Source organism: Ipomoea triloba, chromosome 3 (genome assembly GCF_003576645.1).
Source record: "Ipomoea triloba cultivar NCNSP0323 chromosome 3, ASM357664v1".
Taxonomy (NCBI): Eukaryota; Viridiplantae; Streptophyta; class Magnoliopsida; order Solanales; family Convolvulaceae; genus Ipomoea; species Ipomoea triloba.
This window is the reverse complement of record NC_044918.1, coordinates 3,611,202-3,630,957: the sequence shown is the minus strand read 5'-3', so window position 1 is coordinate 3,630,957 and position 19,756 is coordinate 3,611,202. Positions and strand designations below refer to the sequence as shown.

Genomic DNA, 19,756 nt, shown 5'->3' with positions numbered 1-19,756 from the left:
ATAGCCATAATATATAACACAAATTGTTTGCAAAATATTCATTTTAGTAAATTTATTTTAAAAAATCAAACACAAATATTCAAAATAAATCAACAAAATTCATATATAACACAATAACCATAATATTCCAAATAATTTAGAAAAACAAAGAAATAAATCAAATATACAAATAGAATTCGAAATAAATAAATAAATACACAATAAATTCGAAATAAATACACAAATAAACAAATAAATACACAAATAAATAAATAAATACACAAATAAACAGAAATCATAAAAAAAAAAAAAAAAAAAAGCCATTACCGGGTGGAGGCCGCGATCCTGTCGTCGTCGGCGAGAAGGGCGGTGGAGGCGGCCGTTCCTGTCGTCGTTGGCGAGGAGAAGGCCGGTAGAGGCTGCCAGCGTCGTCGGCGAGGAGAAGAGGCGGCGACAATGGCGTCGAAGCTGCAATGGAGGAGGAGGCACGGCGCCGTAGATCTGCAACTGCAATGGATCGGAAGAGGACGGACGGTGGGGGCAATGCCGTGAGAGGATGGAGGCCGGCGACGGCTGCGGCAGTTCGATGGTCGGTTACGGCGGCGGCAGTTCGTTGCAGGCGAGGCGATGGAGCGGAGTTCGGATGGAGCGATGAGTTTGTTTTGTCGATGAGTTCTGATGGAGCGGAGTTCGCTCGTTCCAGATCTGGAGCGGTTCGATCTTTTGTCTTTTTGTGGGGCGATTTTACGCGGCACCTGTACCTAGAGGTGCCGCGAAAAGTAAAATATTATTTTATTATTTCACTTTACGCGGCACCGACAAATCACAGGTGCCGCGTAAAGTTAAATAATAAAATAATATTTTACTTTACGCGGCACCTGGTCTCTTTGGGTGCTGCGTAAAGTTTGGGATCCATCGAATACACTACACCTGTTTAAACAGGCGTAGTGTAAAGTGATGCTTATATGGTCAGTTTTGTACTAGTGAGTTTTATAGTCTAAAACTCATAAATTGGAGATACCACTACATACGGATATTGAAAAAATGAAATACATAATATTTAATGATATTTTTTTTTTATATTGTCTATGTATAGGGTTAGATTGTAATACTAAAAAAAATGATAATTTATGTCAATTAACAATTCATTTAAAATTAAAATTTTATATTAAAAAATCAATTTTATTAAAATATTTAACTTTATTTTTTGGGTGACAAAGAAAATTCACAGTAACTATTTGAAGGTGTACATTGGGTAAACATTGTCTTGTAAGCCTAAATGACAAAGGCCAACAATGAGGTAAATTAGCCAAAGTTACATATAGTCGACTGGCACAAACCAAGAAGGTCGATAAGTTGCTCACATTAAGTGTCAAACTTGTAACCTCTTGGTTATAAAGTCAACAACAAAACCAATTTGATTGTGATTGCTTTCGATAAATGGGTAACTTACTAGTTATATGGGTCGGACTAAAATTATTGATGCCCAACGGACTTAAAATATGGGTGATTAAGTCAAATCCAATGGGAACTGTGACAATCATTATTCCATGGACCATGGTCCACACATTATTTAACCATAAACATTTTTTATTATACTAAAAATACATTATTTTTATACATAAAATACATTATTTGAAAGTACATGATTTTTTATATATTATCAAGTAATGTAAATTTAGTATACAAATAATGTACTTTTAATATAGTAAATTTGTATATTAAATTTATGGTCCATACAATAATTTGCCGAATTGGGAAGGGGGGAGGGATTGGTTTTTTCTTATTTTATTTTATTTTATTTTAAACTATTAACATAAATTTAAAACAAAAGCCTTTTAATTAGGTAATCCTCAGCCAAAGACCTTGTGGGAGAAGAAGATGAAAGAATTAAAAATGATTTAAAATTCTCAATTTATTTTAAAAAGTTTATAATTATAAAAAAAAAAAAAAGATATAAAACGTCGNAATACACAAATAAACAGAAATCATAAAATTAAAAAAAAAAAAAAAGCCATTACCGGGTGGAGGCCGCGATCCTGTCGTCGTCGGCGAGAAGGGCGGTGGAGGCGGCCGTTCCTGTCGTCGTTGGCGAGGAGAAGGCCGGTAGAGGCTGCCAGCGTCGTCGGCGAGGAGAAGAGGCGGCGACAATGGCGTCGAAGCTGCAATGGAGGAGGAGGCACGGCGCCGTAGATCTGCAACTGCAATGGATCGGAAGAGGACGGACGGTGGGGGCAATGCCGTGAGAGGATGGAGGCCGGCGACGGCTGCGGCAGTTCGATGGTCGGTTACGGCGGCGGCAGTTCGTTGCAGGCGAGGCGATGGAGCGGAGTTCGGATGGAGCGATGAGTTTGTTTTGTCGATGAGTTCTGATGGAGCGGAGTTCGCTCGTTCCAGATCTGGAGCGGTTCGATCTTTTGTCTTTTTGTGGGGCGATTTTACGCGGCACCTGTACCTAGAGGTGCCGCGAAAAGTAAAATATTATTTTATTATTTCACTTTACGCGGCACCGACAAATCACAGGTGCCGCGTAAAGTTAAATAATAAAATAATATTTTACTTTACGCGGCACCTGGTCTCTTTGGGTGCTGCGTAAAGTTTGGGATCCATCGAATACACTACACCTGTTTAAACAGGCGTAGTGTAAAGTGATGCTTATATGGTCAGTTTTGTACTAGTGAGTTTTATAGTCTAAAACTCATAAATTGGAGATACCACTACATACGGATATTGAAAAAATGAAATACATAATATTTAATGATATTTTTTTTTTATATTGTCTATGTATAGGGTTAGATTGTAATACTAAAAAAAATGATAATTTATGTCAATTAACAATTCATTTAAAATTAAAATTTTATATTAAAAAATCAATTTTATTAAAATATTTAACTTTATTTTTTGGGTGACAAAGAAAATTCACAGTAACTATTTGAAGGTGTACATTGGGTAAACATTGTCTTGTAAGCCTAAATGACAAAGGCCAACAATGAGGTAAATTAGCCAAAGTTACATATAGTCGACTGGCACAAACCAAGAAGGTCGATAAGTTGCTCACATTAAGTGTCAAACTTGTAACCTCTTGGTTATAAAGTCAACAACAAAACCAATTTGATTGTGATTGCTTTCGATAAATGGGTAACTTACTAGTTATATGGGTCGGACTAAAATTATTGATGCCCAACGGACTTAAAATATGGGTGATTAAGTCAAATCCAATGGGAACTGTGACAATCATTATTCCATGGACCATGGTCCACACATTATTTAACCATAAACATTTTTTATTATACTAAAAATACATTATTTTTATACATAAAATACATTATTTGAAAGTACATGATTTTTTATATATTATCAAGTAATGTAAATTTAGTATACAAATAATGTACTTTTAATATAGTAAATTTGTATATTAAATTTATGGTCCATACAATAATTTGCCGAATTGGGAAGGGGGGAGGGATTGGTTTTTTCTTATTTTATTTTATTTTATTTTAAACTATTAACATAAATTTAAAACAAAAGCCTTTTAATTAGGTAATCCTCAGCCAAAGACCTTGTGGGAGAAGAAGATGAAAGAATTAAAAATGATTTAAAATTCTCAATTTATTTTAAAAAGTTTATAATTATAAAAAAAAAAAAAAGATATAAAACGTCGATTTTTTCAACAAACCGACGTTATATGTTTATAAAAATAAATAAATAAAAATTTAAAAAAATATATGATGTCGGTTAATTGGCAAACCGACGTCGTAATGCTTCAAATAAAAAAAATTTAAAAAAATGACATAGGTTTTTGAATGAACCGACGTCGTTTATAATTAGGCAAAAAAAAAAAAAGCCTTATACAACGTCGGTTAATTGACTAACCGACGTCGTGATGCATCTATTTAAAAAAAAAAATAAAACGATGTCTGTTCATTAACAAACTGATGCCGTATATGATTCGAAAAAAAAAATTTATACGGCGTCGGTTAATTGCCTAACCGACATCGTAATATTTTGATTAAAAAGTAAAAAATAAAATAAAAAATAAAAAACCAACGTCGATTTTCTATTAAACCGATGTTGTATATGTATTTCAGATCGTATAATCGCAACAAAGCCATGTCAGACATCTTCTTCAAAAAAAACTCTCCCACTCGTCGCTCTCTTCACTCATTGCCGCCCTCTTCCACGCCACTGGACAGCCCACCGCCGTCACCACTGCCATAGCCACCGCCCCAACACCATTGCCATTGCGCCACTATTGTCATCTCCTCGCTCATCGCCAAAGCGCCATCTTCTCGGTTGTCGCCACAACGCCGTCTCTTCGCTCGTCGCCACAGTCGCCACTCCACCACATCAATTGCAATTATTTTTGAGTTGGATAGTCTAATTATAATTTTACATGTTGTTTAATATCCAATTTGACCCTTAACCCATTATTTTTTATAGGACGTAATATTATGGATCTTGGTCCAAAACAACATCATTTTGTTTAAATTAGCACATACTTTTTTTTAAAATCTTTCTTTTCCTTCGGTTTGGTCAACTATCACATCTGCAGTACATACCTAACGTGTTAACTATAGGCACATAATTTATTAACTATGAGGTACATAATGTGTTAACTATAAATATATTATATCAATTAATTTTAACATTGTTTTAAGTTTGTAATATGTAAATTGTAGATAAATAAACTTAAAGCTAAATATTTATAAATTGAGTGTTTGATATATAATCATGATTATGATATATTATTAAAAGACATTTTATTAAAAATTAACAAGTTTTTATTATGGATTTAATGTATTGATTTTATAGAAATATATACTTGCAGTTATAATATGCACATGTAGTACAGTAGTACCATTACCAATGTTGTTTTTTCGTGCACGAAAAAGATGGCGTTACTAAAGGAACCGAAGTTGTGTTTATAAATTGAGTGTTTGACATTTAAATAATTAATCATGATTATGGTCTAGCTTTAAGAGATATTATGATTATGGTCTAGCTTTAAGAGATATTTAGTTGTAAATTAACAAGTTTTTATTATTGACTTAAGATATTGATTTTATAAGCATATACAATAGTTAATAGATTATGTACATGCAATTGGCTTATTATACATGTACATATAATTAACAATTTATGTATCTAAAATTTCAATGTTATTTTAAATTGCGTAAGAATAAAAATAAATATAAAAACGAAACGATATAAAACAAAATCGTTTTTTTTTTTAATCAAGGTCCACCTTAATGTATCAATTGAATTTTTATAATGTAAGCTAGTTATCCACGCAAATTATTTTATGAAGTCATACGTAATTTACCTTTAAAAAATTCACAATTTGTATACTACGAACACACAATATTAACATATAGTATGTAATTGATTTGATTACCTTGTTTTGTATTCAGAAGTTCATTTCAAATATTGCAGTCAATTTTAATACTAAAAATACACAGCTTAATCTTTTTAAATTTTAGTATAATTGTTATGTGTTTTGACTTAAAAACACAATTTATATATATTTTTTTTTTGTAAATAAAACGAGAGGATATATTAATCAATATCCATGCTCAAAGCGTGAACAATGGAAGGAAAAGGAACAAGAGAACAATCCGAACAGTCAGACAAAGACAGGGCTTCCCGAGCTAACAAGTGGGCAATCCTGTTCGCAGACCGTTTAACAAACGAAAAGCATAAGTTAGTAAAAACACAATTTATATTTTAAAAATTAACAATTCCAAAACTAAAAATACACAATTCAACGGTCTACTGGTCATAATATAACAACTGAATTATCCACTTATATATAACTTATAAGGCCGATGTGATTGCTTTACATTAAACTTTCAATTTGGAATATGCATAAATGGACTCAAATGGGTGTTCTTCATATAATGAGTATTCGATATTTATAGGCCTTATTGGTCCATCCAAGCCCACATTGGTCCTGTTGGTAATATAGTCTAAAGCCTAGGATACTTACCTTCCAATCATTATTGCATGGACCATGGTCCACACAGCTGTGTGAACCATAAATAAAAGGTACATTATTTTTATACTGAAGGTGTATTATTTTTGTACTGAAAGTACATTATTTTAAAGTACATTATTTTTGTACAGAAGGTACATTATTTGATATATATTATTAAATAATGTACTTTCAGTACAAAAATAATGTACCTTAAGTACAAAAATAATGTACCTTTTATTTTTGGTCCACACAGCTGTGTGGACTATGGTCCATGCAATAATTTGCCCTTACCCTTTGGTTGTTATACTTTCTTTTTTTTTGGTGGAGTCGGTTGTTATACTATGGACTAGAGCCTGAAAACGGTGTCGACGGCAGCCATTATATTTTAATAAATTTAGATTTTTTTTTTGTGTTCATAAAAAAATGAAATTATAGTGTTCTTAAAATAAAATTATATCGCATATAGGGGTGTGCAGCGGACGGATCGGTTCGGTTCGGACGGACGGGAGCCTTCTCCGATCGGATTTCGGATTGGTCATGTTCACATCCTATCCGATTTTATTTTGAACTAAACCCTATCGGTTTTTCATAATTTCGGTTTGAGTCGGTTCGGTCGGTTATCCGACCTATATTCGGATTGAGAATATATGCAAAAAAAATGTGAAAACTGAAAACCAATTAAAAACTTTACTAAGTTGTCTGATTCTAAGTTATAACTTATAAGTTATAAGTTATAACTACAAATTATGACTTATTACAGACCAAAAGAGAAATTGTCAAAAATCATAGATACATCATACTTTGATACTTAATTACTTATTACAGACCAAAAGAGAATACATCATATCATGATACTTTGAAATTTGAAGCTTATAACAATACAGAATTACAGATACAGCAAGTCAGCAACACTGCAACAGTTACTCAGTTAGTGCACAGCCCCAGCAACAGTTAGTCCTACTCTTCTTCCTGTAAATTGTTACAACTTACAAGTTAGTGAAAAGTGAAAACTGAAAACAATTACAACACAATTGTATAATACTTGGAAGTTAGCATTGTTTCCTATCAATTTTGAATTAAGGGCAAATTGCTTCAATAAATATAGAGCAACATGCCAACTTAATCCTTCTTTTCAGATTATAGGTGGAAGCTTCATCATTGCCATTTGCCACATAAACTGATAAAAGGGACAAACAGAATAGAGTAACAGAGTTAAATAAGGCGGCAACTTACAAAAAGTTACCAAGCCTTACACTCTTACTGTCTTACAGAATTACAGTTGCAGAGTACCATACTTACAGTGGACCAGTGCAATCAAGGATTCAACTCATTCAAGCCAGCAACTAATAACACATAGTTACCATGGCCTCAAGAAATACCAACTGAGATTAGATTTTAGAATGAAATTGAGTAAATTGACAATTAATTAGAATGGAGACACAAGTAATGATAAAGAATAACATTACAGGAATTGTAGCCAGTGTAGGATCAAAATTCCTTCCACTTCCACCATCAACTAACTCTGCAAAATAAGAAATGTAAATTATTAAATGCAAAATATGAATATAAAACTGTAAAACAACAAAAAGAAATTGAGTGTAAAACAATTACCTTTTTCAAACCTCTCCAGTTCTTCAAGATTTTCCTCAATACATAGAGGAGTATTGGGCAGTCTAAGCCAATCCTGGGTACACACCAAAGCTTCCACAATTTTTGGAGTTAATGAACTCCTAAAAGGATCCAATACTCTCCCAGATGTACTGAAGGCAGACTCAGAGGCAACAGTTGAGATTGGAATAGCTAGGACATCCCTAGCAAGCTTAGAAAGGATGGGAAACCTCTCAGCATTTATCTTCCACCATCTCAGAATATCAAAGGAGTTTTCCTCCTCAACTATTGCCTCACTCAAGTAGATATCCAGTTCAGTTTTTTTCTTACTCCCAGATTCCAATCTTTGTTTTTTAATTTGGGACTTGAGTAAATGCTGTGGCCTTCCAACAGACACAGAACTGACAGAACTCACAGAAGAAGCACTACCAACAGCAGCAGACACAGAAGAACCAGAAACAGAAGAAGTGGCAAGAACAGAATAATCATCAAATAACTCATTCAAACCAGCAAGCACTTTAACATAGTATGGTTTACCTTTCTCCTCACCATACATATGATTAATTTGAGTAGGCATATACTCTAATTTATCCCTGGGGTCTAGAATGTTTGCAAAGAAAATCATAAGATTCATCTTGTCTATATCACCCCAATACTTCTCAAATTTTGCTTTCATATTTCTCCCCATTAAGCTCACTGCCCCACCAGCTTCCACCATTCCATTTAAAATACAATACAAATCAGAAATCTCACTGAAAAATGTGTTAGCTGTCACATATAAAGAACCAGAAATTCTGATTGTCATATCATAAAAACATTTCAACAACTCCACCAAACTGCTCACAGACTCCCAGTCCATAAAAATTAGGCACAGAATCACCCAAGTCAGATTTGAAAGAACTATCAGACTCTTCACAAGATTCAAAGACTTTCTGATAAGTCAAAGCAGATTGTAACATCAAATATGTAGAGTTCCATCTGGTTGGAACATCTAGACACAAAGAAGACCTTTGCTCAATTCCTAACAAATCAGCCAAGTCCCTGAACTTCTTTAGCCTGGCAGGTGAATTCCTAACATATCTAACAACCTCCCTAACTTTTTTCACAGAACTATCACACTCCTTCAAGCCATCTTGAACAACCAAGTTAAGGATATGAGCAATGCATCTCATGTGAATATACTTAGCCTTCACAGTTGATGTACCCCAAGACACAATTTTTTTCTTAAGAAACCCCATAGCAGTGTCATTAGACGAGGCATTATCCACAGTAACACTAAAAACATTCCTAAGCCCCCACTCCAGCAAACATGTTTCTAGGGCTTTTGCAAGATACTCCCCTTTGTGAGATGTAACAGGGACAAAGGCTATGATATTTTTATGCAGCTTCCACTCTGAATCAATGAAATGGGCAGTCACAACCATGTAGTTAATCCTTTGGATTGATGTCCAAGAATCAGTGGTAATGCTAACCCTATGACTGGTTTCCCTTAAAAAGGCCTTCAATTTCAATCTCTCCTCTTCATAGACCACTAGGATGTCCCTACTTATAGTCCATCTAGATGGAACTATAAACCTAGGGCAAGCAACAACAATGAACATCCTGAAACCTAAACCCTCAACAAATCTAAAAGGCAGTTCATCTATGATTATCATTTTAACCAAGGCCCTCCTAATTAAGTCTTGGTTAAATACCCAGCACCCAATTTCTCCCACAGTAGTTTCAGATGACTTAGGGGTATTAACTGCTTGAAAGGTTAAAAGGGACTGCCTAGTATCCTTGGAGTGAGGGTTTTTCAAACAGCTTAGCATATGGGCTATTAAGGAAGATGTACCATGTCTCTTGGACTCACACTTGTACACTTTTGCACAATAAACACACTTTGCTTGTATAGTAATATTGTTACTGTCTTTTATTCTCACATAATGATCCCATACTCTGGATCTGGACTCAACCTCTTTCCTCTTCTTCCCAGAAACTGCAGCAGGAGGTTGCTCATTCTGTTGATTATTAGCCTCAACAGTTTGGGCTTCCACCACTGTAGGTTCCACAATTGAAGAATTGGGTGGTTGACTACCAGGAGTACTGATATTATCCATCTAAAATATGGCTAAGTATCAGTACAGACAGTATTGGGATTCAATCACAAAGAAGAATGGACAGAGCCAGAGTGACAGACAGTCACTCAGTGTCTCAGTCAGCCATACAATTGCACATAAAGTTCTAGAATCAAACACATTTTGTGTCATCATTTTCCAAGAACACAATTATTTTATTAGGAAATTTATTGAGAATACATTTAAGGGCATACATCCATAAACTTGACTAGAGTCTAGACTCTAGAGTACTAGACAAAGAAATCCAGATTCAGGGTTTCAATTTTCAAATTTTAATTTCAGATTGGGAGACTGTAATATTAATATACAGCAATTGTTTCCCAATTCCTAGTCCATCATTATCAGGATTTCTATAAACAGGGCTTCCACTTGACCACCAGTATATGATAACTGATTAAGTTATCAAACTAGGGTTTGTAAATTGTTAAAATTCCAAATCTATTTTATTCAACTAGGGTTTGAAAGAAACATGAAACGAGTCAGTGCTCCCACCAGAATATCACAGATTCATAGAATAATAGAATATCACAAAATCGCTAACAACTAACAAGTATGCGACGAGTCAGTGCTCCCACCAGAATATCACAGATTCACAGAATAATATAATATCACAAAATCGCTAACAAGTATGCAAGATTACAAGTAATGCAACGAGTCAGTGCTCCCACCAGAAATCCAGAATATCACATAATCGCTAACAGCCTAACAGATCAAACTATCAAAGTTATTAAACTAGGGTTTGAATACCTACTTCCTTTCTCACAAATACCCCGGAGAACAAGGGCTTCTAGCACAGATATCACCAGATGAAACAGCCGAACGGTCTCCGACAGGCACCAGTAGGGCGTCGGGCTTCCACCAGTCGAACTCGAACAGAACCACTCAACCAAGTTACCAACGGCCACCGGATGGAACTGTGGAAGTCACCAATAGAGAACGAGAGAACTCAGAGTCTCAGACTCTTAGAGATTTAGAGAAGTCGAGAACGAGAACAAAGAGGGATCGCGATTCGCGACTGAGGTCTGAGAGTGAGAGAACTCAGAGAATGAGAGAAATCAGAGAAATCAGAGAGGTCTGAAAACCCTAGGATGAGTCGCGACTGCGCAAATGAGGAGTTACGGAAGCCTCAAGCCCTATCTAAGGATATATATACTACAACACCAAACGACGTCGTATAATGCATAGCATATCTAACCCTAGATTTGATCGGGTAATCGGACGGTTCGGATGCAATTTTGGAGCCCCCAACCCGCAGTCACTTAACCGACGTCGTTTCAGACGATCGGTTCGGTTTTTAATGTTCGGGTTCGGCCCGGTTCGGCAGTTGCTATTCGGTCGGCGGTTCGGTCGGGTTTGTCGGTTTTTTCGGGTTTTGCTCAGCCCTAATCGCATATTGTGTTTATAATATCCAATGAAATTGTGATTCAATTGAAATGATACTTTAGTTGTGTTGAAATGAAGCTGCAGTATGTATAAAATGAAACTGAATAACATGTCTTGCATATTGAGTGTATATTGTCAAATGGAAGTGTAGTTGAATAGAATTTTGATGATCTTAAGACTTAAATCCATTTATTCATGCTAAAATTAAGATATTAAGTTGAAAATGACGAAAATAACCTTAATAAGTTTAAACTTTTTCACGTTTTAAAAATTGATACTGAAACAATAGTCGTCGGACAAAAATTGGTAGAAATTAAACATGTGGACCAAAATTGGTATTTGCTCTTATTGAATACGAAAGAACAATAATGAAATACTAAAAAACTATAAATTCAATTATTGTTAACATTTTTTAATTAAGTCTTTCGTTCATAACTATTTATTTAATACACACTTTCAGATAATGATTATCAATTTCTCGTTATATTAAAAAAAGAAGAGAAGACATTAATGAGGCGATTGTGGATGATGTTGTAAGTGGAATTTAAGTACTTAATTTAGTCAATGCGTGGCCAAACGCCTTGTGATCGAGCGACATAGTTGGAACTCTTGTATGAACAGATACTACATTTTAGCATAATTAATAATATTAAAAAAAAAAAAAAAAAAAAAAAAAAACTAGCCGATTGCGTGCAAATCTTAAATTCATCTCCGCCGTCCGCTCCTTAAATATGGTCACATGCGCTCCGCCTCAACTCACTGTCCTAATTCTTTTACTTATGTTTCTTTTTCCTCTTTTAACATTTTTTATTCTTGTCCAACCTTTTCACAAGGACCTCATATTCATATTCGACAGAGTATTTAGGAGTATATAAATCACAAAAATTCAATGATTAAGCAAACATGATCAAATGTCGATGCACACAAGAGATATGTCTACTTTAGGCATAATTTCCACACTGTTGTTGTAGAGTTTCGAACTTTGGTCTTTTCTCCCAAATATTGTAATTGATTACTCATAGTTGAATAAGTCTTATATAAGATTCTCATGTGAGATACGTAATAATTAAAATGTAATAGATTTTATTACATTATAGACCAACATTGCATTTTATTTAAAAAATATTACACATACTTTTCACACGACACGGTCTCATCACCTAAAATTTAATCTGTATAGTTATATTTTTCGACCATCTAAAAAATGATACGGAGTAAAATTTTCGAAGGTCAGAAATATTAGGTAACCAAGAATGGAATAATTTACACATAGGGATGGAACTAAAGATAGGAATAAGGTGCAAATTGATCACTGAACGTAACTTGAAAGTGCAATTAGGTCACTCAACAAAAAAAAAAAAAAAAAAGAAGTACAATTAAGCCACCGAAGACTCCAATATTTGCAATTAAATCACTAGGAATAAATTTCAATGATACAAATTACAAATTAATCTATATTATAAATCTCATATTATGAAGTCACACAATACAATTTTATGTACACATACTAGTTAATTTAAAACAAACCAGTGGGAGATGCTGCTTTCCCGTGTTCTATACCTACTTACACATTAGCGACTTGTGACTTGATTGAAAGTTCAATTTGTTTTAGAGAAAATAGATATTGAGTTCAATGGTTAGAAATCATGAAATATACAAAGTGTTTTACATGGAATGATGAGATCCTTGAGTACTGTGCCAAAAACAAAAGTCGAATAATTAGAGATAACCAATATGGGTGTTTGGCAAAAGGCTGATGGCTTATAGCTAATAGCTGGTTGGTTTAGCTAGTAGTTGATGGCTGATTGCGTTAACTGGTTTGACCAGCTGGTTGTATTAGCTGGTTATAAAAAACTGTTTGGTAAATTAGCTGGTTACTAGTAGCTGATTGAATGTAAAATGAACTTTAAGGGTATGCGTGTATTGTATTATTTCAACCTTTAAATATAACAAACCCACCACCCATTTATAAGTAAATTCCATTGATTTCAAAGGACAAAATAATCAATATACTCATTAATCCCAACAAGCTAATAGAAAAAGCTACATTCATTAGCCTTTCAATTTTCAGCTTATTGGCCCAATAAGCCAAGGCTAATAAGTCATTTACCAAACACTTCAAAATAGCTTATTGGTAAGTCAAAGAAGCTAAACTTGATCAAATAAGCTAAAATTTGACTGATAAGCCAATAACCAAACACCCCCATAGTTGTAATTTTTGAGAAGTTTTTACAAGTGTGATTAAGAAACAGAAGATGAGAGTGGAGAGAACAAAGAAAGAAAATTTACATTTGGAAAAAAAAAAAATATTTATGAGCTCGACTGGGCGCAAAAATTGCCTCATGTGAGGCGGGCTGCCGTGTTGTCTTTATTGGTGGAACCCACAAAGCTGACAAAAACCTTGGTCCTTCAGCAAAGATCAATGTTTTTTTCTTTCCTCCACCTCAGATTAGTCGCCTAAAAAATCTACTCAAAATGCACGGATAGGATGTCCTTAATGTATTGTGCCTGTCATCATAACTACTAACTGTTTCAACTAAAAGTTTGGTCCAATTGGTTATTTGCTAGTATGATCATGTTGTTTTTAGGTAGTAACTATCGTTGAATATAGGTCTATATTTAATGTTGGAATGAATTGAAATGTATAAGAAAGTGGATGCATCTGCATTTCTTAAATTATCTTCTTTGCTGGCAAAAATAAATGCGTGCTTCTAGGAGATATATGGATATGTCGTTGTGTTTTATTATATTTTGATTATTTTCCAATAATGCCATCAAACAGCTAGCAATAGTGTGTTTGAAATTATTATTGCACTTTTTTTTTAACTCTTTATTTTATGACGGGATGATGTATAATCAAACACCTCCTAATATTAAAGAACTGAAATATCAATTAGGTTTTATGTAAGAATGTCTTACCCTCTTACGTGTGAGACATGTAATACTTTTTAATAAATATAGTAATAATAGTAGTCACTATATCTGATTATAATTTGTTATTTAGATAAAATATTGCCATTATTAGATGTTTATATTATGTGATGATCTTATCTATAAAAAATGTTACATTTTTCTAAAAAAGTATTACATATTTGAGATTCATACCTCATGATATACTTTACACGGGTCTCTGTGATATGAAATACCGTAATGACATATTTGGTTGATGATAATTTATTATAATGAAAAATGAATTCTTCGCTATTGTCTTGTATGATATTTTATTCACACATTTTTTAGAGAAAAATTACAACATGAATTTTTATATTATGCTCATATATATATATATATATATATATATATATATATATATATATATATATATATATATATATATATTGTAAAGAATTTGAGTCTTTATACTAATATAATTATTCTTAATAACTTTTTTTTAATCAACCAAGCAATTGAATCAATATTCTAAGTAATTGTGTTCATTTAATTTAAATTTAATTAATTCTTAATTCTTAATTCTTTTTTACTCAAAAATTCTTAATTCTTTTTAATGAACCAAACAAAGCTTTTTTTTTTTATTAATACTATTGACTTTTTTTCAACCTATTGAAGCACAACGAGGGCCAACGCCATACTAGAGATCAAACCAGTGACCTCTCACTTGGGAAGGTCACGGCTATGCCGCGTGACCACAAGGTCTTTTGGCAACCAACCAAACAAAGCTTAGGAGTGCATGCATGTGATATAACTTTCACAAACAAAAACGAATTGAACAGACTGTATTAAACAATAACTTGTTAAAATTCACTTTTTTTTTTTTAAATACACTTCATTTATATTGTGCACCAATTAACTATTAGATCAAATGTAGTACAAATCTATAGAAAATACAAAAATATATATTACCCAATTCAAATATTCAATCACTTCATATCTTTATGAACATATCAGCCTTGTTTAGATAGATCCTTGATCCCACGTTGAAAATAGAAACAAAAAGGGTTGTTTAGCTACTCTATAAGATGAGCCTTAAGGCTCCAAACGACAATAGTTTAACTATATATATATATTTTTTGGGGGGAGGGGGGAGGGGGGGGGGGGTTAAAGGCGTTTTGGAAAAAGAAAATTATTTTTCCCAAAATGTTAATAAGAAGCACTACTAAAAGTAGCTTTCGAATTTAAATGGTTTTGGAGTACATATTAATCCTATTTTGACAAGTGGAAGCTACTCATTGGCTGACAAAGACAACTCAACTCCTCAATAGTTGGAACTTTTTGCTTATTTATCGGTGCTTAAATATTAAGGAATTATTATTGCCCTTGTGCTTACTGTTTATTACTTCTTTTCACATTTTATTGACTTACTTATTATTTATTGATCAAATTAATTTTTTTTTATTTTTTTAAATTATTTTTTACTTATTTTTATATTTGATTTGTTATGTTTAATAATATTTTTAGTGTAGTTTCTAAATTTATAAATTTTGTATATTAATACAAAATTTTATATTATGAACATTTGAATTAAAAATAACTTCAGTCAACCCTCAACTGAATCAGACACATAAAATGGGACGGAGGGAGCGGTTAAATCAACTTTATTATTACTTATTTTCTTTAGTAACTTTAATTATTTTTAAATTTAATAGTTAATAGTACTTTTAATATAGTTTTTAAATATATATACATTTTATATATTAATACTAAATTTAATATTATAAAAAATTGAATTAAAAATAACTCAAATCAAGTCTTGTTAATTAAAAAAATAAAAAATAAAAAGTGACTGGGAGAGTATAAATTTATATATATATTTTGGAGCTGCGTTGTCATTTCCAGCAAATTCATTTCCCCTTCCCATGAATGTAATAATACTCCAATCTCCTCTTTTGCCGGCTCACATAAATGTTGTTATTGTTGGCTGGTAATAAAAGGGTTACGTTACAGCCCAGACCCCATGCTTATTTATGTCAATCTTCAATTCTCTGTGAACTGTGCAGTAATTATACAGCAATTTTAGAGAGATATTGTACCTATTATTCAGCTAGCTAGCCATGGACCAATTGAAACCAAGCATGTCCAGTTCCTGTCCCTTGACGCCATTGTCGTTCTTGGAAAGAGCTTCCATTGTTTACGGCGAATGCGCTTCCGTGGTACACAACAACACTGTTTACACGTGGTCTGATACCTACACGCGGTGCCGCCGTTTGGCTTCTTCAATCACCGGCGTTATTGGGCCGGAGAGGGCCCAGGTGGTCTCCGTCGTCGCTCCCAATATTCCGGCGACGTATGAGCTTCAATTTGCTGTTCCTATGGCCGGCGCGGTGATTAATAACATTAACACGCGCTTGGACGCGCGGACTGTCTCGGTTATACTCGCCCACGGGGAATCGAAGATGGTTTTCGTGGATTTCCAGTTTTGCCCCTTGGTTCTTGAGGCGATTTCTTTGCTCCCCCGGAATGTTGGGCGGCCGACGGTGGTGCTGATTGAGGACGGGTACGATGTTGCCTGGACGACGTTTTCGAGGAATGGAATGATATTTGATACGTACGAGGGGCTGGTGAGGAATGGGGATTCGGAGTTCAATTGGATCCGGCCGGCGGGGGAATGGGAGGCGATGACGTTGAATTATACGTCAGGCACCACGTCATCTCCCAAAGGAGTGGTGCACTCGCACCGGTCGATCTTCGTGATGACGTTGGATTCGTTGATCGGGTGGTTCGTGCCGGAGCGGCCGGTTTATCTCTGGACGTTGCCGATGTTCCACTCCAACGGGTGGAGCTATACGTGGGGAATGGCGGCCGTGGGCGGCACCAATGTCTGCCTGCGGAAAATCGAAGCCGAGGGGGTTTACGAGTCCATAGAAAAATACAACGTTACACACATGTGCGGTGCGCCCGTGGTACTCAACATGTTAGCTAATTCGCCCCGCGCTAGGCCGCTCAAGAGCCCCGTCCATTTCCTGACCGGCGGGGCGCCGCCCCCCGCTGCCGTCCTCCTCCGCATAGAGTCTCTGGGGTTTACCGTGAGCCACGGGTACGGGCTGACCGAGGTGGCCGGGGTGGTGGTGTCGTGCGTGTGGAAACCGAAGTGGAACGAGTTACCCGCGGCCGAGCGGGCGAAATTGAAGGCTCGGCAAGGGGTGAGAACGCTCGGGACGGCCGCGGTGGACGTGGTGGAGGCGGGTTCCGGGCGGAGCGTGAAGCGGGACGGGTCGACAATGGGGGAGATTATACTAAAAGGAGATTGTATAATGTTAGGGTACCTTAAAAACCCCGAAGCAACTAAAAAATGCATGAAAAACGGGTGGCTTTATACCGGCGACGTCGGAGTTATGCACCCGGACGGCTACCTGGAAATCAAGGACCGGTCCAAGGACATTATAATCAGCGGCGGCGAGAATGTGAGTAGCGTGGAGGTGGAGTCGGTTCTTTACTCCCACCCGGTGGTGAATGAGGCGGCGGTGGTGGCTCGGCCGGACGATTTCTGGGGCGAAACGCCTTGCGCTTTTGTAAGTTTGACCCACAACAACAACAATCATCGTCAGGCCAGCGTGAAGGAGATGATAGAGTTTTGCCGTGAAAGATTGCCTCATTACATGGTGCCCAAGACGGTGGTTTTCATGGCGGAGCTTCCAAAAACAGCCACCGGAAAAATTCAGAAATTTGCTCTCAGAGGGTTGGCCAAGAAGATGGGGACATTAACCATCAGTAGAATGTAATTCACATGGATCACATCCGACCAACAACGTCATATGGAGTATGCTAAGGTAGTTGTCACTCATTAATTTTATTTACTACACATTCATTTCTATAAAAAAAAATTCAAAAAACTCCAAATTGTTACACTTCTTTGTAACTATAGTGTTACAAGTTTCACCACTAAAGCTGTCTATTAACTTTCTTGGTTTGAGACAGTTAATTATATCAACCTACACTGATTTATTTTATTGTAATCATTTACCAATTAGATCACAAGAAGCAATTTGTCAATTCGCTCAGATAATAATTGGTTTTACCATTTATTTATTATATTTGTTTTCCGGATATATTTTTACTTAGCTCTCCAATTGATTGTATTGAAATTTCATATATATTTTGTTGTACGTACTAATATGGAATAATATTGAAGTAACAAGTACACTCGTGCAGCGTGCAATATTCATTATGGAATTCAATTGTGTATCTGTCTCATATTAATTTCATCAACTCCACATTTACTCCTCTCACCAACCGGATGTTTTAACTTATAAAGTTTGTGAATGTCAACTTCCAAAGTTAATACGTAGTATACGTGTAAACAAGTGAACTTGGGTCTCAAGGTGCCTTGGTGGCATGACTATAATAGAGTGATATATAATCCAAAACGACTCAGCTAATGTAGTCCATTGGATCAAAGTTCTGTTTAAAAGGTGGCGGTTCTCTTGTTAATCGATCTTGGGAGTGTAAATTGGGACACCGAGTGTCACTAGACCACAAGGTCTTTGGCTTGTCTCTCAAGATTTAGTTTAAGCAAATACTAAAATATAATTTTTAAACTTTTATAGATGAAAAACACTTATAAATAATAACAATAAAAATATAAATATTACGGAGTAAACGACTACATAAATTAAATTAAATCTTAAAGATGCAAAATAATATTTGGAGATAATTAAAATAGAAAAATGGTTGCTGAGACTTTAATTCTGGTTTACATACTCACTCAAATTAATTCAAAATTTTAATCAAGTGATTATAAAGATTGAATTCTTTTTATTTGGATTTCGCAATTTGTTCGAAGAGCTAGATCAAACAAACACACACTTACGTGATTGCCCAACATTCCTGCATGAGTTATATTTGTATCTCATTTTCAGTCTCATTCATATCAATCAAATTAATGTTAAGAAATGTTACTTAACTTTTTAACGCGTTAAGAACGATAACATATGTTTTTTAACACATTAAAAACGATAACTTTTTAGAACACTACGACCAGTAATTCAATTGCATATGACATACTACGAATAAAAAAGAAGAGAACAAGTACTAAGGATGAAGACAATGACAATGCATGCTACCCGAACGAGAATTAATAAGACTTATACAAATTCAAACCAAAAATAATATTTATTTAGATTATCATTTTTAGACTAAGTATTTGGATCATCGACTATCGTTTTTATAAAGTTACAAACATTTATTTTAGTGATATTTATAATTAATCTCTCTTATATTATTTTACATTCATATACTTTGAATTACCGTTTCAAATAAACAAATTCAACATCCAATTACCTATGCATGAACATCTCCAATATAATCTTGTATTAATATACTTTGAAGTATTTATTTAAAAATAAACATTGAGCATTATCTCATTCACGCAATGCTCGTGAAAAAATAGTATATTAAATAAATATTGAATATTTAATTCCTGGTGCCGGAGAGATGATTAGCTTCCACCTTCGTGACACCAAAGTGGTGGAAGCAAGGAAATTTGGCATGTGGAAATTTTGTAGTGGAGTAATACTTTTAGGGAAATTTATAAAATTGTTGTCAACTAAATAAAAATTATAGCCCACTTTGTTGTGTATTAATTTTTAATATGAATTCAAAATGTTTAGTTAATTAAAATAAGGTAAATAAGTGACGTGTAAGTTGTATAATAAAACGATGTCACAATAACAAAACTGAGTACATGACACATTGTATAATGTTATGATGAGATAATAAAAGATAAATCATATTTTTTAAG

The 19,756-nt window shown here is 34.5% G+C and overlaps 2 protein-coding genes across 2 annotated transcripts; one reads left to right on the top strand and one right to left on the bottom strand.

The window, feature by feature from the left end:
* Positions 1-8,367: 8,367 nt before the first annotated feature.
* Positions 8,368-9,660, bottom strand: LOC116012250 (zinc finger BED domain-containing protein RICESLEEPER 2-like). Its single transcript, XM_031251749.1, has one exon. It carries the CDS (start codon positions 9,658-9,660, stop codon positions 8,368-8,370), a length of 1,293 nt encoding a protein of 430 aa, XP_031107609.1.
* Positions 9,661-15,876: 6,216 nt separating this feature from the next.
* Positions 15,877-18,157, top strand: LOC116012113 (probable acyl-activating enzyme 5, peroxisomal). Its single transcript, XM_031251583.1, has one exon. The coding sequence runs from the start codon at positions 16,071-16,073 to the stop codon at positions 17,736-17,738; it is 1,668 nt and encodes a 555-aa protein (XP_031107443.1). The 5' UTR covers positions 15,877-16,070; the 3' UTR covers positions 17,739-18,157.
* The last annotated feature ends 1,599 nt before the right edge of the window (positions 18,158-19,756 follow it).